The following is a 22,595-nucleotide window of genomic DNA, read 5'->3' as shown; positions in this document are numbered from 1 at the left end:
ATAAATTAATATTACGCAGTAGTGACTAGGTTTTTCCTTATTTATTCATCCCCCCTTTGTTACCAGATGCCAACTCTTCTGCAAAATATGGTAACAAATAATCATAATACGTGGTACAAAGTTTTGGGTACATCACAGAATTAATAAAGTTGTCGTTTCTCTTAACTATAGCATACTCTAGATCAGATGGTGGGACGTGTACAACAAAAAAACATTCTTCGACATTAGCAACTAGCAGTTGCCCCTGTATTTGGTAATAATAGTCGTGGGTTTCTTGTATTTCGTATAGATTTCGTTCTGCATTGAAAGTCAAGTAGAAATCTTTTTCTTGAGCTCTTTGAGCGATTGTCTTCTTCTTTTGGTACAGAGAGAATGGGCATTTTACCTCAACAAGGTAGATTTTGTCATCTTTTACAATAATTCGATCTGGGCTAGCACCTAGGAAGGGAATTTTGGGGTTAACAAGCAGCCCAACAGTTGAATGATCTTGAAGTTTCATTTTGGAGACGAACAGAGCGAAAGCAGCTTCTTCATATCTGATTCCGTGTCGAACTGAGGGGGTGGTGAAAAATTTCCTTTTTTGCACGAAAGTATTTACTCGATCCGTATTGTCTTTCATTTTTGAGAAACATCCAAAATTTGAGGCCGTTAGTCTGAGTGCGCGTTGTTTAAACCAGAATGGGTTACGACTTTGCAATCTCGTTTTTTCCTCTATCACTTTCGATTCTTTTAAATTTACGCTTATTATCTTTAAAACGTTAATTTCTTCATCGGTTAAGTTTAAATGTTCCGAGGGCAAACAATATTCCAAAGTATTCTCAATGGACTGCCAAAGTTTCGAGTATAAATCTGAAGTAACAGGGCATGTTACTCGCGGAAGAACTGGCACACAACCGTTACTTTCAATTGTATTGATAACAGGCAAGTTATCAATTTTTTTGAATAAATGAACAAGCTGCTGAATCTTCTCTTTGGTGACTGGTTGCGCCCAATCAGGCATTGGGTCATGTGTTTTAACGACACAACCGAGATCAGATTTCTGGGGCTTTTCTGGGTCATGTTTGACAAAGCGTATATCGCTAAATAGCAATGGTTCGTCAGTTTCAGGGCGTTTTACATGCCACATTTGTAGCTTGCTTGTGCAAGAGCCTTTAAGTATTGTATCGACTCCTAACCGCACCATATCTAGGACTTCGTAAAGAACTGCAGCTGTGTGTTTACACTGACCATTAATTCCCGCAGGACACGAGCATGTGGCCCATTTAATTTTGCAACTATCAGTCGTAAAACATAAATGTAATATGTAGTTAATTTTTCTCATAGATGGTTCACACACCGCTCTAATGAAAGATAAACTGTCTTGTTCATTTGTTTCTACACGAATGATGGCTCCCTCGCGAAAGAGACCCCATCCTTGATTTTGGTGTGATTTTGACTTAATGAAGTCATTTATTGAATTATCTGTCATATTTTTGAGAATGACTTTGTCGCACCAGCCTTCCTTGGGAGAAACCCTTCCTTGAAGGCGGATCAGTCCTTGTTCAGATAACGAAGGATTTATTCGAAGAACTTCCGTACAAGCCTCACACACGAAATCATCCATTCTCTCAGCATTCTCTTCGTCCAATCCAATGCACATAGGATGATACCATTCAGAGCACACGTCACATTGTATCATCATTTTCATTGGGTCATTTGCCGTTCGGCAAATGCAATACAAACGTTTATCGGAATCTGTATCTTTTGACTTTGACGTTGAAGGTCTTGGATTATTAAATGTATCTTTTGACTTTGACGTTGAAGGTCTTGGATTATCAAAGGCATCCTCTTCATTTTTTCTGGGAACGTTTTTTTTCCCTGTAGCCGTTTTATCTTTAGCTTTAGGCATTTTCAATATTGTGTCTAGGCCTAGAACCTAAAAGCAGAAATATTCATACGATACTTTCATTCACTATACCTTTGAATATTTTTAAAATCATTACATACCTTTTGCTGTTTACGTTTTCAAACTAAACAAGGACGCATATACTATGCCGAAACTAAACAAAATATTTCACCCACTGAAAGCGATTCAACGTTCCGAACCTAAAAGCAGAAATATTCATACGATACTTTCATTCACTATACCTTTGAATATTTTTAAAATCATTACATACCTTTTACTGTTTACGTTTTCAAACTAAACAAGGACGCATATACTATGCCGAAACTAAACAAAATATTTCACCCACCGAAAGCGATTCAACGTTCCGAACCTAAAAGCAGAAATATTCATACGATACTTTCATTCACTATACCTTTGAATATTTTTAAAATCATTATATACCTTTTACTGTTTACGTTTTCAAACTGAACAAGGACGCATATTCTATGCCGCAACTAAATAACAACAAAATATTTCACCCACCGAAAGCGATTCAACGTTCCGAAACTAAAAGCAGAAATATTCATACGATACTTTCATTTACTATACCTTTGAATATTTTTAAAATCATTATATACCTTTTACTGTTTACGTTTTCGAACTATTCTATACAATACAAGCTTCAACAACCTGAGGCTGACATCAGTTAATCACCCTCAAACCATGCTCAAACATTTGAAACATCCAAATCGGACTAAAATCGGTATGTCAGTTATAAAATATAACTTATTCTTAAGGTTTATTAATAATTTTTACTTACCTGAGTTATATCTAGTCATTATTACTAGTTAGAAACCTATTAAAGTTGATATTTAAACCGTTTACCCGCTTAAAAACGCCTTTCCCGAATAAAAGCCTTTGTAGCAGACGACGGACGACTTTTTTGAGCTTTTTCCCGATACTCGCTCCCCACGAATCCCGAGATAGGCCTAACTTCCGGCGATAGGGAATAAGGTGGATTAGAATTTATGCGGCTGTTGAAATCTAAAAATGATATCTAGTTTTGACTAATATTTTTTTGTAAAAAACCCGTCGATTAACATTAAAAAAAAATTAAATTTCATCAGGAAGCGTTTACTTAAGCCTAAATAGACTTAAATTAGGCTTAACTCTTTAATTTTCAACGTGTTTTTCTCGAGCGCTGCACACAAGTCAGACACTAACCCGATTTTTTGTTTTTGAGAGCGCGCGAGACCTATAAGAGAAAACGCGCCAAATATAGGTCAGGTTAGAAGGCGGTTGTAGGCGGAATTTGGCTGGCGGGACTGAACTGACGTTTGCGCGCGCTATTTTCCGTTATGTGTACACTGTGTGTTGGCGCGAGCCATTTTCCCCTATTCACTTTGAGAATTCGAAGAATACAAGGTGCAATTATATTACACCGTGGTTTCCCCTCTAATGAATTTTACGATTGATTTAACTACATAATATATCTACCAAGGAAAACGAGTCGTGACGTAGTTCATTTTTCGTTAGTCTCACAAACTCTCAAGGACGTTTAAAAATTAGTGAAGGGGGGGGCGAAATATTTGGCGGGAAAGGCCGCGTGGTGAGAAAAAAAATAACCATTCTGATACACGTATTATTTCTCAACAATCTGGTTTCTTTTTTTTTTTTAATCGGTCAAATTCAAACAAGTGGGTTTTAAATTTTCAAAAACTTACTAAAGTTATAAAAATTTAATACTGATGTGAACATTCTATGATCATATAATAATAAAATCGTCTGCTAAATCATCTTTGAAATTTGATGAAAGACTTTTTCCCCTCCATCTATAGCCAACACCTTTCAATCAAAATGTTACCGCGGCATAAAAAATAATTGATCCAAATCTTCCCGCTAACATCAAAAAAAAATGCGCGGGAGAATATTTTCTCTCAACTCTTTTCTAAAAATATACTCTTCAGTCTAGTCTTTTCAGGGAAAGTGAACCCTTACAAGGAAACTTGTACGTTTTTTTTAAACTTAACAGGGTTTTTATAAATTATTAATTTCTTTTTTAATGCGTAGAAAAAGCCCCTCAATTAAATGTCTAAGACGACCGAGAGACAGAAAAAGTTTTTTTTTTATTATATTTTTCTTTCTTTTGCTTTTTCAGGGGCGCGGTTAATTTCACTTTATGTTAATGACGTTAATATATTTTTTAACAATTTAAATCGGGACTTCAGTTCAGTTCAGTTCATATAGTCTCTATTGCAAGTAAAACTCGAGTGAAACACGGTTTATTGCACTATTTAACGAGGATATCACTTGCACCATAAGTTCATAAGATATGTTCACCATTAGTTTGTCACTGATTACAAACTGGAGCTTGTCATGAAGTGAGTGAGGTAGACGTCATAGATTCGAGGTGAAGCGACGCCTGGTGCATGAGGAGGCGCTGTCAAAGGCTTAGTACAGACTAAATAGGAAGATGGAAGTCCTTCAAAAAAAAAGTCGCTTGTCGGTCTCGAACTACCTCGAGCTGTTAGTCTCTAGCATTAGTAGTGTCATACTTATGGAGAATATATTGTAAACTTATGGAGTGGTTGCAAGTGAAGAAATGCTATTTATCCACGTGTATTGTTAATAATTGCTCGTGAAATTCATTACACCATAACTCAGAAAACTAACTTTAAATAAAATGCATTAAATCGTACAAAATAATCCAATAAAATTTGGGTTTAATTGCTTGATTTAATCACTAATTAGGATATTTGACGCATATTCCTCTCACCCCATCTTCCCTAATTTCATATTTTGAAGGACGATTGCTGTGAGTTGGGGTATTCTACAGGTCCCCCCCCCCCCAATAGCTCCCCTGCACAAGGTTAAATTTTGGCCCCATTTAAAAATTCCTTAAAAAAAACCTGAAATCTATAACGTAGCATAAAAACAATATGAAATCTTTGTGATAGCTGTGTTAAATCAGTTTATTATATGAGATAGAGACGCTATACGAGCTATACGCTTGAGTTGTACGCCACCCCACCAAGGATTCCCCCAATAGACCGGGTGTTGAACCATGGTTGAACTAAGGACCCCTCACCACCCTACCGCCCCCCTCCAGGCACTCAAATATCCCCCTCTCAAAGTGTCACTAACAAGAAGTAATTTGAAAATAAATTATAGTTCAAAAATATAATTATGTTGTTTAATTTTGAAATATGTTATGCATTTAGGTAATAAGTATTTTTAAATTTTTATGTAAGAGTTATATAAATTAATTAGAGAATGCCTATTATCCGAATATATTTATGTATATATATATAGTGTCATGGGGCCTTTATGTGGTTCACAAGCTGCACTTACTAAGAGAAGCCCCTACTCCCCCCCTGTAACTCTCCCGGCAATTTTTTTATATATACAGGGTGTTTGTGAAAAGTCCATCAATAATGAAAGGGCGTATTTATTGGGCCATTTTGAGTCGAAAATGTTCTATGACATTTTGCCGTCCGAGCCACCGTTTTCGAGTTATGATTTGAATATTTTAGGGATGACCCCTTCATTAAATTAGCGCTGTCTTTCAATTTCTTAATTAAATTTAAGGGGTCATCCGTAAATTACTCCAATCATAACTTGAAAACAGTGGCCCGAACGGAAAAATGTCATAGAACATTTTCGACTCAAAATGGCCCAATAAATACGCCCTTTCATTATTGATGGACCTTTCACAAACACCCTGTATATAACTTTCACCCACTTTCCACCCCATAATATACCAACGTCAACTCGATTTAAAAGCGTCTACTAGGAAAGAAACTCTTCTTTTCCTTACGTAATATTCTAACCAATCGATACGGCTTTAACGCTACTGTCAAGTTAAAGCGTCGCCTTAAGGCTATTCCTATCCAGATGGGCCCTACACTACTATATAACAACGCTCCTGATCTCCGCACGTGCATTTTGGCGCGTGCCCTGGACGCTTCTCCCTCCCTCATTGGTCGATTTTCTTTCCAGCCCTTTTGCTTTTTCCTCCCCTCCCGCCACGCCAGCGTCTGTAGTCATTTTTTTCTACACCCTGCCCCTTCCCGCCATATTTGAAACCTATTGCGCGCGCGGGAAAATAAGGAAGTTACGCTCTAAGAGCCTCGTTTTCGCGCTCTTTTACCGTCTATACTTAAGCCTAACGTGTCGGAATACTGTAGAGTATTTTCAAATAAAATCCCAGCCCTAGATGATCTAGCCAGGATGTAGATTTTATTCTCTTGGGGTTTGTGTCTCGTTTCTTTCTTTCTGGCGGTCGGCAAAAAAAAATCTCCCAAATCTGTATTATTTCTTTTTTATTTACTTGTTTATTATTATTTCGTTCTTTGTCTAACTCGTACAAGTTTTGAGGTTCTTTTCATTAATTTGCGCGTTATTAAGAGGAGCGACCAAGTGTTGTTTCTATTCATTATTCTTTATCGCCACGCTGTAGTGTAGTCCGTCCGAGTCTTTCTACGTCTCCTTAATTTCAAGTATACTCGCTAGAAGGCGCCATAGTTCTAGCGGGACGCGATTGTTACTGGGCTTCAGACGAACAAATGTTTGTCATTCAAGTATGAAGGGGCGGGAAGTGTTAAAGGGACCTTAGAGGGGTTGATTTTCAGGGATGATTTGGTTTTAGCAACAGGATGCACTCGTGTCATGGTGTAACCCTCCGCTCCCTCTCTATCTCCCCCCCCCTCCTCACACACACGCCTGTGTTTAAAAGCTAAATACCGTACCTTATGTCTACTTGGTTACAGTTAACTCTGTCTGTGACAGAAGTTGTTTGTTGATGGAAATACAGTTTCAAAGAGTTGATGTTGAAAACCTGTAAACTTGTTTGTTACTTTATTCTGCGAGAGATTTGAAATAAATTAATTTTTGGATTCTATTTGATGACGTCACTTTGAAAATAGAAAAGTTGGGCAGATTGTAAAGTTACGTATGTGATCACAGAGAGAGTCAGGGATTTATAAAATGGGTGTCAGGGGATTTTAATTTTAAAGGTCAGGATGAACTTAGAAAAGGTCACGGAATTTTGAAATTAAAAATCTGTAACTATTTAATTAAGAGATAAATAAGTTACACTAAAAATAATTTAGATTTTTAAAAATATTTTCCAGGATACTATAGAGTTAATTAAGATTAAACCAATTAAACTTTAAAAAAAATCTAATTGAAGATATAGTATACTCGTTCAAAATTTGGTTCCGATAATATTTCAAGTTTTCTCAAACTCGAAAAGTTTCTTAAAAATTATCTTCAATATATAAAGGAAAATTTTCCAAAGTATTTTAAACATTTATTTAGGCGCAAAAAAAGAAATAAATTTATATATACTGATATGGCTCCATATACCACATTTACGCCACCCTAAGAAATATCAAAATCTTCCTAATTTAAATCATAAATTCTAATACGTACAAAGCCTGAAGTTAACGCGTTTCCCACCTTCAATCGAAATTCCCTATTTACAGAGAGCTTTTTGGTGTATTATGATAATTTGTATTATTAATAATTCATATTCTAATACATTAATAGCGTATATATTTGTTGCCCAATTGAGGGGCTAAGAACTATCAAATTTCCCCGTATTAACCCGTTACGTTTATGCCCTTATTACGCTCAGTAAATATCCCCTCGGTTCGAAATCCGAAATCATATGGTACTTCCACCAAAGGGAACTGATACTCAATCTAAATCGCTTTAAAAATAAAATATTCCAATGGGAAAATAATATGTATGGGTAAAGTATCCAATCCCTCGATTTTCAATCCTTATGCACGCGCGTCTAAAAAATATACTTTTATTTTTATAATACAAGTATATATATTTCTTACATCGATTTTGAACTGGGATAAAATATAGATTTAAAGTATATGGGGCATTTTCCCCAAAAGCCCTTTAGCTTCTTTTATATGTATATTTTCCCAAATATACGAAGTTTATGAGGGATTAAATATGCATACGTTTTACGTGTATAAAAATTTCATGAACTTCTGTCATGCAACAAGTCTATCGCTGAAAACTCAAGTTTTATAAATGGAATAAACATATTACTAAATTAACTCCTATGTATTTATAATTTAGAAAAATGGTCTTTAAATTGTGTAATATTGAAGATTGGCTGCTTATATTAATGTAGTTGTGAAAACGGTGTTTTAATCTCAGATATAGATAAGAACATAAGTAAATAATAATATCATATAAGTTATAAAGACTCTGATGATATGGTGTAGTTTTGTAATAATTATTTTGGAAGAACCAGTGATAAATTTAATATTAGAAGTAGGAATGGAGAACGGTTAGTATTTATTTCAGTCCGACTCATAGCCCAGCATAGAGCCCCTCCCTCTAACACGTAACGAAAAGTTTAAATTATCTTATTGGCTAACTTAAACTACGTTTTGATGACGTTGCTGACGGGGACGGCGAAAAATACCTAAATTCCTTTTTACCTCTGTCGCTATGACCCCCCTCTTATTTCATTCCCCTCCGTCCCGTGGAAGGGGGTCCGGGACTTCGACGCGCGCCCAGATTACTTACTCTGTTCTCCATTCCTACTTCTAAAATTAAATCTATCCCTGGAAGAACTTAGGTTCCTTGTCTAATAGTTTTAACTTATACGGAATAATTATTTGCTTATGATGAAACAGTGAAATCCTTGATAAGGGTAAATAACCCCATAGAAACAAGTAACAGTTTTTTTAACTAGAAAACTCATAGGTAGTGCATTACGAGGAGAATCGGGAAGATTATACTGTGAAAATTCGGCAGAGCTATCTTCTTTTACGTATTTAATACACTTACCTTGATGACGAGGCTAAAGATAACTGTATTACATCTACTACAATGAGGCGATAATTAATAACTTCGTTTAAACAAAGAATAATTAAAATTAACCTAACTCTTTCAATACTTTTAATTTGATTTGTTGATTTAAACCCCTCATCTAAAGGGGTTAGAAAAATTTCGACCCCCGTTTCTTAACTTCAACCTGTTCTTCAGGGATATCGGTTCAATTGCACACGTCACAAATGACTGGCCACACTTGTCTATTAGGCCTAATTTACTTAACACTTTGTCACTGTCACTTTCCCCAAAAAACCCTAACTGTTGATTGAACGAAATTCCAAAACGCCAAATTGGTAGGCGTAGAAGAAGAAAAGAAAGAAAGACCAAAGAATCAAAAGTGTCTATCGACCAAACAGCAAACACACCGTCCGTATAACCATTCTCCATAAAAACACAAGTTTAGTATCCCATTTGAAAGCGAACGTTTCCAAGTTTTCAAAACCATGGATCTATGAATAATATAGGGAAAGGATATCTTTCAAAGCGAGAGAATCATTTTGTAGATATGATGGGAACGAGGGAATCGTTAGGATCGTCTCAAGGTCATTCTAATTCTCGCTGTTTAAAGCTAGGCCGGCGCGTGCAAAGGGGCGGGGGGTAAGTAAGTGAAATAAATGTGTTCCCCCAAGCTCGTGCGCTAAAAAATATTCCTTCTTTGCCGGCCCTCTTTACAAAATACAAAGTCCATGTTTCCACCAACGAAAACAAGGAAGCATTTGATCCCGAGCCAAGTTTTCTAAAAGCTCACCCTTTCTTTTTCAAAAACAATTCTTCTATACTATCTTACACCCTTAAAAGGTATGCCATTCTCATAAATATATAAGATTTTTGACTGTAATTTTGTTATTTCTAAGGTTGCCAGTGCATAGGGGGTTCTTATACGAGTTAGCAGTGCATTAAGTCTTTGCGTAAGTTCTATTGGAAAATAACCCTAGTGTCATTATGATGACGGAGCTTTAAAAACGGTATAGTTTCGTCATCATTCGCCCAAAAAATGTCCTTCGCTCTTTATTTCCTCGTTTGAATTATTTTCAGCCCCTTTTAATTCCCCTTTCTCTAATCTCGGAAGCTAGGGGGGTTTTTTCCGAACTTTTGACGTACGGTAACAATTAGCATAAAACTGAACGGTGTTTCAAAGCGCGGGCAAAAACGGATTTATGGGATAAGAACGTCGGAGTTAGCGAATTCACTCCCCATACTTTATTGAGAAACTTCGTCTGCTTATATTTTGACTCCACCCACAAATTCTGTATATAGCTACTTCTAGAGATCGAATTTGTGGGTGGAGTCAAAATATAAGCAGACGAAGTTTCTCAATAAACTATGCGAGGATGGTACTAGAGGCTAAAGCTATGATCCGACGTTCTTATCCCATAAATCCGTTTTTGGTGACGTAGCATACCTATGCCTACTTTTAAAAGTTCTAAATTTTCGCTTGGTAATATATCCAATTTAACTTAAATACAAAAGTTTAATTAAGCCTAATTTGCTATTAGTCACATCTTACACTTCGTTCCGTAATTTCCCAATTAAACTTAAATACAAGACATTACACCTAAGCCTAATTTGGTATTTCCCAATAAAAACACTATAACTAAGCCCGACTAAGCCTATTTTGAATTTAAGCCCTAAGTCTTTGCTTTTCACCAAGAAAAACACTAATGGTATTTTGAATTTAGGCCCTAAGTCTTTGCTTTCCCCAAATAAACACTAACACTGTTTTTAATTTAGGCCCTAAGCCTTTGCTTTCCCCAAAAAACACTAACCCTATTTTGAACTTTGGCCCTAAGTCTTTGCTTTTCCCAAATCATTTTCCTTAGTACTGATTTAAAAGTATAATTACAACCTCGAAAAGTATTTGTCAACAAGTACTTGGGCCAGCTAAAGGTAAAATACTTACATCACAATACCCGGTGGCTGGTTCTCTGGTAGTTTCCAACAGGTTCCGATGAAGGTCGCATCGCACTCGCACCACCACCATTCTGGATTCGTAGGACAGACAGTCAACAAAAATCAGCTGATCCGTAAACGACAAGGACACAAAATTTTCCATCAGCACCCAAATTTTAATTCAAAATCGTGTACAATAAACATCAACTCATTTTAAATCAAAATCATTTTATTTCATTTAATACGTAGCATTTAATTACAACTTAATTAAAACAAATTAACACTGAAATGGGAAGTTAACGCATTGAACTTGACTCCTCGATGGGCGACAAATAAAACGAGTGCTTGATCTATGAAAAAAATAAAGATTCGATTAAAAAATAGACCAGAGATATTTTAAGTCTAAAAGCGTTTGACAAAAATAATAATAAAAAAAACCGCGCCAGAATAGGGACGGAGAGAGTCGTAAAAAAACATAGCTTCGTCCTTGTCATAATTTAGCTACGGCCTTGCGAAAGGTTTATGATATGAAAGAAAATCGGGGTTTCCTCCGGTTTCCTCTGTCAATGTGGTAGTTTTCCATCAACAACAATTATGTTGTTTTAGGCTATAGAAGGTTGCGTCGTTTTTCAGGCTTATTCATTCTCAAAAACATTTCTTAAAATTAGTTTTTGCAACTGGACAATAAATTATTTTCGTAGATTTCGTAGCTTTATCAGTGCATTGGGTAGGGTCATCGTGACGTCACTTCCGTAGTTCCACGCTTACAATCACGTGACATAGCCAAATCACTCACTACTATGGGGAATAGTAAGGCTACTACAACTAGTTCAAAATATAGTTCGCCCATACATAAATAAGGCATTGCACCACAGAGAATATACAGTAGAGGAGTAGACACTTTGAATTTTTACTATTCATTTGTGGTTTTTCCAAATTGGCTGATTGCCTTTTGTACAAGATGTATCGTTATTGGTTGAAAAATGTCGTCTGCTTTTCTGCATATCCTCTATGAATAGTGTGCATGCATAAAGGGGCTAGAAAATCCCCCCCCCGCTGTTTCTTAACCTTAACCACTCTTCAGTGTTACAAGTAATTTGTTATTAAAGCATCTCAGGATTCAGTCTGTTAATTGCACTAACGAATGACTGGCAACACTTCTATGAAGGCGGGGAGCATTATGTATAGGAAAGGTAACCACGTGTCTACCGCCGGAAGTAGTTTCAAAAAATTTAATGAGACCTGGATACAAAAACAGTCTATTTTTAACATCCCAAAAAACTACAGCTCGAAGCCCTCCAAGGTACAAAAATTAACGAAAAGGGACTTCATTAAAAACCCGTGTTAATCAGCTTGGCATCTTTAAGTAAGTCATCGCAGGTACGTACTAGAATCCAAAATTAATCTCAAGACGCATGCATATACGGTCGCGCTATCCCTATTTGTCGGAAATTCTCTCTACACAATCTAGCAATCTCCCAGAAGAGTCTACTATCGATCCGAGTCCCCATTTTTGTAAGAAATTGCCAAAAAGAAAACATATTTTAGTAGGTCAGATTTCATCCCGTCTAGTGTATAGCAAAGTTCCGTTTAATCCGTATACCTTCTCTTCATAGCAACCGTATAGACTTAAAAGTATACAAAAGTGTTTGTTATATAGGGCCTAATTGGTAAGCTAGTCCACACCGATTGTGGATGGGTTGCAATCAAGTAACAGTCATAATAACAATGTCCAAGATGATTGCTTTTGAATATTACACATGTTATTAATCATTTTAGTATTAAAGTTAAATTACAAACAGAAATAAATGAACATAAATTTTCTTATTATGAAGGTCTGACAAAAATTAAGGGGGATGTTCTTTGGGTATGATTTCGAATAGAAAATGTTCTGTGACATTTTAATTGCCCTAAGGGACACTGTTTTCGAGTTTTGATTTGATGGAGTGTTTTAGGGATGACCCCTTAAATTTAACTAAGAAACTGATTTAGACAATGATTTCTAATTTAATTAAGGGGTCATCCCTAAAACACTCCATCAAATCATAACTCTAAAATAGTGTCCCTTACGTCAAAAAATGTCACATATAACATTTTAAATTCCAAATCGCTCAAAGAACATCCCTTTAAGTTTATAATTTCTGATAGAATTTTCAGAAACAAACCTGTAAAATATTTCTTCTTAAAAAAACCCTCAGTATTTCGAATTTATGTGAAAACGAATCTCAATTAAAACCTCATTAAAATTTTAGTCCCTCCCTTATTTGTTTTTTCTTCCCCATATGGACGATTTTTTTTTCATAGCTTCACACTCTAATTGCTTCAAATTCTTTTATGTATTGTGGTAAAACCTTTTTCTACAGAAAAACTTCCTAGATGTTCATATACTGGTTCATATGCAAACCTCGTATTCAACGAGGAAATATGACAAACTTTATAATATAAATACCAATTTTTTCCTTTTTCAAGTTATTTAGTTTTGTGGTACGTTTTCGCATAATTATTCACTTTCAATTGTTGATTTGTTGAACTTAACATTGCAGAATTTATTCGTGTAATATCAATTTTAAAGTTTGGTTAAGTGGGTTTTAGACAAGCCAAGGCTTAAGTCACTTCATTGTAAATTAGCAGGCAGCAGACGACAGGAAATATATGAAATTTCTAAGCCTAATAAGTAATTTATTTCTGAAGCATGAAATATTTTTTGCACCTACGAGATACTTTTAAGACAAACCAAGGCTTAAGTCACTTCATTATAAAGTAGTAGCAGACGACAGGAAATTGCTCAATTTCTAAGCCTAATAAGTAATTTATTTCTGAAGCATGAAATATTTTTTTGCACCTACGAGATACTTTTAAGACAAACCAAGGCTTAAGTCACTTCATTATAAAGTAGTAGCAGACGACAGGAAATTGCTCAATTTCTAAGCCTAATAAGTAACTTATTTATATATTTTTCTGCGTCTAGGAGACATTTATAAGTTGTGTAAATTGCACTGCAAAAACTTGGGTATGACACAACAAAAAATGTGTAATGCGAAGCCTACAAACAGCTCAAGAATTTTCAATCGCACTAAAGAACGGTACAAACGCAAACCTAACTATAAACAGTAAATATTAGATACTGCTCCCTAATTACCAATTTATAATTAATAAGTTCAAATAACTGGCAACACTATCTAAGGTTAACAATCTAACCATGAAAACAATTCACTTAACATTCCCAAAAAAAAAATCATACTAAATCATGATATGGTACATATTTAATTAGCTAACTATTAAAAACAAAGCATTCATTCCTCTATGGTTCTTCCGACCCCCCCCCTCCTTGTGTCTATTCCACGTAACCTATTAACAAATGAGGAGATTATGGTCCCTCTTCCTAAATTCACTACTCAGTAGACATATAAAGAGGGAGAAGAGAGAGCGGGAAGAGTGTGGAGTTATAAAGGCATTTTGTATATTGGAGTGGAAAACCCCCTTTGTACTTCTCCCTGCTGCTATCCCCGCTGCCGCTGCAATGTAGGTCGTCCAGCAACTTGTCTTTTCATACTAGTTTCTGGACCCCTCCCCTTGCGCTGCTAAAGTATCCGTGCCGAGGGGTTCCTCACTCATTCCGAGGATGGGTTTTTAGTTGCGTCAGAGACAAATAGATGGTGCGCACAAAAGGGGCTAGTGAAATTTCCTCCCACGTTTCTTAACTTTAACCGCATGCTCTCACAACCAGTCTGGGAAATAGTACACTTTATCTGGTCCAAAACCGGTTTATTAATTGCTTGGACTAGTTTTTAAATTCAAGGAATGGGGTCACTGGTCCTCGGGATCAGTTTATTAATTGGAAATCTATAGGAGAACAAAGGCTGGGACCAGTCCGGAGACCAGTTTATTATTTATGACACTAGGGGGGTCACTGGTCCCAAGGACTAGTTTAAAAAATATCCTTATTTCCCAGACTGCTACAACTGACAATTCGGGCGTAGCTCCACCCCTAGCGCCATTAGCTATTATACGCCCCTCAATTCCTAGAAGCGCAAACCTGGTAATGGTAAAACTGTAATTCGGTTTGCCAGCGTACTCACGTTTGACTAGTATTCATACGCAAGTTTATCCTTGGAATAAGGTTGAAATAACTTCCTAAAAATTCCTTATTATTCTGGGATGCTTTCTACTGTGTCTACCCCCTCGATCTTCCGTATTACCTATGCCAAGAGGGGAGGGGGAAAGAACAAGGAGGGAGAAAGAGAGAGACTGTTGGAGAATCGGTTGGTTCGGCTGGAGGTGCCCCTAGTGGTGAAGTCAGGAAGCGTCCTTCCTCGTTAAGCATCGATCCATCGCGAAGTATCGCGACCCCTTTAGAAATTCTCTTCTCCCTTCCCCCCCCCCTTCCTTTCATTTCCCCCTACCGTCTTTCGCATTTTCAGTTTCACTCCACGTATGGCCATTTCTTTTTTCCCCCCGCGGATTTTTGTTGACCCCCCACCCGTTGGCCTTCCTGGGCTCGAGTCTCTACCCCTCGCGCTACGCTACCTACGGAAAACCCTCTTTTCCATTTACTGGGGTTCTAAGTTGCCAGAAAATGCCTTTAGATTTCGGGAACCCAAGGAAACTCGCTCATTGAAATGATCAATTGCAATTCAATATCTTTGTTCTTTTATAGTAAACGGAACAAAGCAATAACGGAAGTAAATAACTGAAAGTTATCAGTGATTAGTAAAAATAAACCCTTTGAGACTAATAGGCCTACCTATAAAGTTAATAATTTAATTGCATTAAGCCTTGTTTTAGATTTTTTTAAATTTAATTTCCCGCGATTTAAAAATTCAATGTCACGTGCTACGTCACGGAATATTAATTATTTGTTAAGACTATTTTGTGTTTAAAAGACAATTAACAATAACTTCAATAAGTTACTTCTAGCAATAATAGAAATTGCAGTGATAACATCGAAAGTTACATAACCATATTCATGAGTATGGGGATGGATTAATGAAAAAATGGTCTCAACCCAAACCCAAAACAAGAAGTCTGCGCATTTAGGGCTATCAGAAAGTTTATATTTGACAAACTTAAGCCTAATTTTCAAAATTGAAAAGCTCGAGAACTTGTATATGTTAAGCCTACTTGTAAAATTGGAAGAACACGTGCTGAGTTTCAAACCTATTTAAAAGAACTCCTCTTCCCTTCTTTGACCCTTATTTTTAATATTGGCCTATTTTTATGCAAAATATTAAGTAAGTACTCTTAATGAATATCTAGTCCTCATTTACCGGGCTTCATTTGTACGATGGTTAGAAAAATTAATCCAGTAACTTTATACAGGTACCTATCTACCTAACTTATACATGGATCTTATAAATATTCCCCCATAGGGGATTGGAAAACTAGGAGAGAGAGAGAGAGAGAGAGAGAGAGAGAGAGAGAGAGAGAGAGAGAGAGAGAGAGAGAGAGAGAGAGAGAGAGAGAGAGAGAGCGAGCGAGCAAATCACGTTGTTGAATAAATGAGAGCTTTCATTTGGGTAAGTGGTTCGTCACCACAGTTTTCGACAGCCATATTGGTGGATTTCAGTTTTTCCCGTGTATATTCAAATCATCAGTATTGCCTCCGCCATATCACTGCGAGGAAGATAGAGCAAGGGAGGTTTGGCGTGTATAGAAGTCTCTCTTGGCATGTCACGTGTGTAAAATTTCGGCGTTTTAACTGCGCATAATCGGTGCGCAAAACATGATTTCGCTACGTAGTCACCGTCAGAGACCAGAGGAAGAATAGATCTTTTCGATCTAAAAAAGGGGGTAGGCAAGCCTCAGTATCGGGATGTACAAGGGGGTTGGTTAATACATTGCATGCTGTCTCTGCGCATTCTCATGAGACAAAAAGACTACAGCGCAGGTGCCAAAAAGCGACATGGAAGGCAAAGTTCTACCCCCTTTTCTTTTCTTTCCCTTTCACTTACATCGAAATGGTCTATTGTTGTTTACCTCTTAAATTGACGGGATATTTTTGGGCGACCAAACTTCTCTGTCTTGATTCTCCTCAAAATACCTAACTTCTAGTCCGCTCTAGAATTAAAGTCCATTGTTTTATGTGTACATACAAAACGCATATATAAGATCCCTGCCTATAGGAAAAGAGGCGTATCCTTTAGTCCCTTACCAGCGGTCATAAAGGCTAGGTAGATAAAGGGGCCAACTTCTCTTCAAGTCTCCAACACACACGACGGCAGAGGCGGGCGACCACTCGGACCTCGTGTATAGTTCGAAACATATACGTATATACAAGTCTGTCCTCATAATCGATATTAACCGAAGCTTATTTTCATATTAGCCAAAAGATGAGACAAGGCGAGAGTTCTCTAAAACAATCAATACCCCCAAGTACGCGTTGGCAATCTTTTTCTGTATAATTTTTTTGGTTTTTCAAACTATCAAATTAATTTCAAACCATTAACAAAGGCTTAGAGATATTATTAAATTCAATGCAGACAATGCGAAGTTAACTTGATTAGACCTCTACTCGAAAGAGTGGAGAGTTCGTGTAAGTCCATTAGGCTTAGCACGCGATAAGTGTCACAAAAAAAGAATGCGGCGTGGTCTAGAGACTTGACCATATAGCTCGGACAAAAAACTATTGGAAAAGTAATAGAACAATACGAATATTACATGCAGGGAAACAAACTTACAGGGGCAGGCATCCATACTGGATAATTTCCCCTTACGCCTGGTGACACCGCTAGAGGCACGACCGAGTTGTAGTGAGCTTGGGCTGTCGCCCTCTAGTGGTGTCACGTGGAGTGGGGGAAATTATCCAGCGTGGAGGCGTGCCCCCCTTTCCTGGAAGTTTGTTTCTCTGCATGTAATATTTGCATTGGTCTATTATTAGTCGAGATTATTGGGGGAGTGGGAATGGGGGAATTCCACGGGTATTTATTGCTGCTATAAGGGAATTATTTGATTGCTATTGTAGTTATTGTTTGTTTATCTATGGGGATTTGCGCTTGGGGGGGGGGTGAGCGTGGATAAGAACAATTGTTTTGCTATTGATGTTCGGTTATTGGCAATTGTTGTAAAGAATGCTCAAACTACTAAAGAAATTTATGCGAAAGTATTTTTTTTTTTTTTTGCGAATTCAGAATGCAGTGATCACTTTTAAATTAATTATTTAATTAATTAACAAAAAGAGATACTAAGGTGAATAGCTCACATCGCGCGCGTAGCTTTAGACAGCTGTGATCTACTGAAATTTAGAGTGACCTTGATATACTAGAATTCTAACGCTCCCCGGGGCCGGAAGTTTGCAACCAATCAAAAAACTTAAAAATACCTAACTTATGCAAATAAATTAAAACTATAGTAAATAATTTATTTTATCTAAATAGCCTAGCAAATTAAAAGTTAAACACTTGTAGTTAATAATTAATATATTTTAATAAAAGCGAGGGAAAAAATTAATTGGAATATTTTAAATTTGTTTAGAATCAATTTTAAATCAATTGATTTCTATATATGTATATATTGTTGGTGTTGGTTTTATCCTGTGTTGATATAATAACAACTGGACTATATAGTAGAAGATATAACTCTACAAATAATTAGGGGTTCACTTGTTGAGTTAGGTACGGAAGTAAGTATCAAGGAGGGGTGTAAAGAGAGGAGGGGGGACAGGATTTGATGAGGGCAAGGCTTAGGCTTAGGCAAAGCTAGAACCAACTTCTAACTCGCTCCAAATGCGTTTCTCGCGGTCTATTTTATGGATTTTCTGGGAGGAGAAGCGCTTTGGCGCTAGGATACGGCCTTGGGCACTTCTAACCGGAAATCGACCAACAAGATCCCCCCCCCCGGTATCCTATAGCTTTCCCTAACCTCTTTTGACCTAAGAGCCAAGGCTTAGCGTCGGATTTGAATTTCATATCGATTTGTGTCAAGCGACACCAGACAATTTGCGCCCTTTTATATCTTGGGTTCCTTGTCATCGAAACCAAGGCTTAAAGGTAGCGTTGAATTTAGTTTTATTTTCTGACGAGTAATGTTTGAATTATGTACTAGGTCACTTTTCTACGAAGCCGAAGTTTGAATTTACTTTCAGTGACGTGTCAAACCGTACATTGTATATTGGTATACCGTTTCTATTGTCATTAAAGATAATACTAACGTAAATCCCAGATTTTATTGACTTTAGTGTCAAGTGACGCGCGTGAGCTACCCCCAACCCATCGCCTTTGTCTTTATTCCCCTAAATTTAAATGCAAACTTTACTTGTCTGTGAAAGGCGAAGCTTTGCACGAGAATCTATCTACACAAATCCTATATTTACGCTCAACGTCAATTGTCTCTAAAACAAAGGCTTACCTTAATATAATATAAGGTATAAATTAATGTCAACTAACGTTGTTACCCCCTCCTACCTTATGATATAATCCTCTTCTCCTTGTTGGGAAAATGTCACCCGTAGTCACTTGGGAGTACTATTAAAGGCGGGGAGAATACCCATACACCTATCCCCTAGTGACAGTGACATAATAAACAGGTACCAAAGTCAATTGTCAGTGAATTATAAACTACGCAACCGCAACTTCAAAGGCTTTCCTCGCTTTAATTAAACCACGTCTTACCTTTCACCCTAATGCAAAGTAAGATTGAACCTTACTTCACGCGACTTTAATCAACGGTTTCAGTTTGAGTTTTCACCGAGAAGGAAGGTATAAAGCGAATAAAATGACAGATGTGTGTCCCTGCTTTATTTGTTTATAGAACATTCATTTGAAATGGACCCGTACTCTACTAAAACCTAACGTAGAAAGAGTTTGTGAATGAATGAATGAATTCTAGTGGTTTAATCCCCATTGGATGGACCCCCTTTTTTACGCTAGAGGTTAATGTTATTTACACATATACTAAACGTTATTTTGATTCATAATATATAAAACAGAGCTCGTTGTTGAATGTATTTTACTATGGTCGTACCATTGAAACTACTACATAATAATGGGATTCCAAGTCAAATGGACAAGTGTACATTAGTGGTTTCAAAATCCTATTACTCTCGGTATTAAAACGATTTCTCTTTCAAAACAATGAATATGATTAGGCTTTTGAAATGCTTCCACAAATTTTACAATCCATTCAATCTCCTTGAATAATTTATTTAAGAATTAATTTAACAGCCCTTTATCTGTAATTTTTGTTAAGCCTTTGTTTTTGAATTTTTACAAATTGCGCGCGCGTTTTGAAAAATTCGTGATTTGCGAATGCAACCGTCAATATTCGTTAAGCCTTGGTTTTCAATTTTTGAAGAATGGCACGTGAAAAGCGTAAACGTTGGGTCGCGAGCTGTTAGTCATAAGTAAATATTATTCTATAAGTTAGACGCTTCAGTGTAAGAGCTATTTTAAATTGATTGGGAGGAATCTATGATTATGACGTCACTTAGTGTTACATAAAATTAAGACGCAAATAAATAATTGCAAAAACAATAATAAAAACCTTGGGAAAAACCAATATCTTGAACTTGACAAAGAAACAAAAAGGAAACAATCATAAATTCCTCTCCAACTTGTCGAGTTTACGCTATTTATCTCCGTTCTCCGAAGACTTAGAAGATGGCCAACCAAGGCTTAAAACGGATAAGAAATATTATCATCCAGATAAAGGTTATTGCTTTAAACGGTGGTTTTTTCCAGGATTTTTTCTAACGTCTAGCCATCGAATAAATGCCAGCAAATAATAAAAAATAAAAATTATGAAATAGAAAAAAAAAGAAAAAAATTCAAATCCCCTTGAGAATAAAAAGGGACTTAGCCACAAAACCGGTACATGATGGTTGGTGAGGGGTGTGTGGAGGTGAACAACATAGATAGAAAACTACTAAATAGTAGGAAATATACTAATATTTGATACTAAAGATTATTGCGAATTTTTTAAAAAGGAAGTAGAAATAGATAGCTACTTTAAGCACATATCATAGTTTATTAGGAACTAGTCCAATCCAGGTTTTAGCACATAGATGGGTAATTAAGCTATTTTAATCGCCTATTACTTCTTCAAATTACCAGCATCTTTTAGTAGTGCCTTACTATTTCTCCCCAAAAAAAAAAAAAAAACCCGGTTTTTCAAATCGAAGGGGGAGGGGGAAATTGGGAAATTACCGCTAATATTCATACCTTAATTAGGTATTCATTAATTAAACCCTTAATAACAGGAAACGGTCATTAAATTATGGACATGTAAGTAAAAATGCACCTTATATTTGAGATTCATACCTGTATTTGGTGATGTTCATCTTAGAATTGCATAAAAATCCTCAATTAAACTTGGGCTTTATTATGGAGTAAAATGTTCATTTATAGCTTGTAACTTCGTCTAAAGCATGACCCCCCCCCCCTTTCTTCATTTAGACACGCTTTTAAACTAAGCGAGGTCAAATTAAATACGGAGGCATTGAAGCATTTAAAAATATACTTAATTAAAAATTGTATCCTTTTCCCTTAAAAACATTAATTTAAAATTACAAAATACTTCTAACTTAAAGTTGTTTAATCTACAACTTAATATATATATTAAAATTTAATACCTAAATATTTAAATTTTAAAACAATAGATAAGAGTTAAGAGAATAAATAATTTTAACTTTAAACATTTCCCGCTTAAAGCGGTTCTACCTGTTTTGGGTCTCGATCTAGTTTTTATACCGAGTTTAAGAATGTTTAAGGGAAGCTTAGGCGTATTTTTACGTAATGTTAAAAGCCATAGGAATAAAAGTAGTGCTGTTCAAGTATGTCTGACCTCTAGTATAGTTTAATTTTTTTGTTATTTTTTCATGGTAAAAAAGTGGTTTGGTTTTTCTAGAAAGAATTTCTTTTTGTTGTCGTTGGACCTATCCCTGTTATGGAATTTTATTTATTTACTAGCAAGGTGAAAGTTAATTTATAAAATATGAAAGTGATTATATTGTTAATTAATTTAAAAGAAAATTAATATTTAGTTTTATATAATTTAGTATCGATTGCAAATTAACAAGGCGCTAGAAATTCGTTCAGCCTTGTTTTGAATTTGGCGCGAGATAAGTTGCAATGTCACGTGGTTTTACGGTCCTAACTTTATAATTTTTTTTTATCAATTTAGAACTCGGCACGAGGAGGTACCGAGGCGGTGAGGTCACGTGATTTAAAATGAATTTTAACATTCAACAATGAAAATTTCAAAAATTCGTATTTAAGCGAGATTCCAATTAAAGACTTAAGTCTAATTTACGATATTTTATCGCTCGACAACTTAATAGATAAGATTATCAGAGTATATTTGAACGGGAAAATTCCGGTTTCAGATAAAAACGAGCGAAAACATCAATTCTATTTATTGTTTCAGAGAAAACTTCCCGTTTCTATCAGTGGTTGGTTTGGTTTGGTTGTAAACCTTTTAGGCCTAAACAGTGTTGTTCTTAGCAATTTTGGGATTGTACTTTTCTCAACTCCAAAACGTACTTTTCCAGAAATTAGGGGGGAAAAACGTACTTTTGACTTTCACCCCTTCCAAAACGCTTAGAGCGCCATCTAAGATGCAAAATGTCTTAAATTTAATTATAAGATTATTTTTTTATATAAATTTATGGAATACTATTTATTTTATTATAATTGTTTTATATAATATTATTTAATATAAATTATTTACCACTTAGTATAATAATCAACCTTTTTAAATACTGAGAGACTAATTTCCTCGTCGTTGCTCAAAAAAGTGTAAAATCGTCCCCCAAAAAAATTAAAAAATACTTCCCATTCTAGAAATTCCAAAAAGTACTAAATAACCTATCAAAATTACAAAATGTATTTTTCGTACTCGAAATTTGAAATTGTACTAAAAAAGTACATTTGTACTACCAAGAACAACACTGGGCCTAAAGTTAACCCTAAATCTAAGATAAATATTCAAAACACGAAGATATAACACTGAAACAATTGAAAATATCCCATTAAACCAACCATCA

General features: G+C 35.9%; 1 protein-coding gene across 3 annotated transcripts; it reads right to left on the bottom strand.

Annotated features, from left to right (window-relative positions):
• Positions 1–26: 26 nt before the first annotated feature.
• Positions 27–2,535, bottom strand: LOC149676695 (uncharacterized). Of its 3 annotated transcripts, XM_089837765.1 has the most exons (3): positions 2,503–2,535; positions 2,327–2,431; positions 27–1,915 (listed from the first exon to the last, which is right to left on the bottom strand). In XM_089837765.1, the coding sequence occupies exon 3, from the start codon at positions 1,886–1,888 to the stop codon at positions 38–40; it is 1,851 nt and encodes a 616-aa protein (XP_089693891.1). In that variant the 5' UTR covers positions 1,889–1,915; positions 2,327–2,431; positions 2,503–2,535; the 3' UTR covers positions 27–37. The 3 variants fall into 3 exon arrangements, with proteins under 3 accessions (XP_089693891.1, XP_089693890.1, XP_089693889.1); XM_089837764.1 differs by lacking the exons at positions 2,327–2,431; positions 2,503–2,535 and adding an exon at positions 2,157–2,254; XM_089837763.1 differs by lacking the exons at positions 2,327–2,431; positions 2,503–2,535 and adding an exon at positions 1,987–2,087.
• Between the last annotated feature and the right edge of the window lie 20,060 nt (positions 2,536–22,595).

This window comes from Phalangium opilio, unplaced genomic scaffold (genome assembly GCF_054372755.1).
Source record: "Phalangium opilio isolate 3A_F unplaced genomic scaffold, DU_Popi_V2 ptg000045l_1, whole genome shotgun sequence".
NCBI lineage: Eukaryota > Metazoa > Arthropoda > Arachnida > Opiliones > Phalangiidae > Phalangium > Phalangium opilio.
This window is presented reverse-complemented; position numbering and strand designations above follow the sequence as displayed.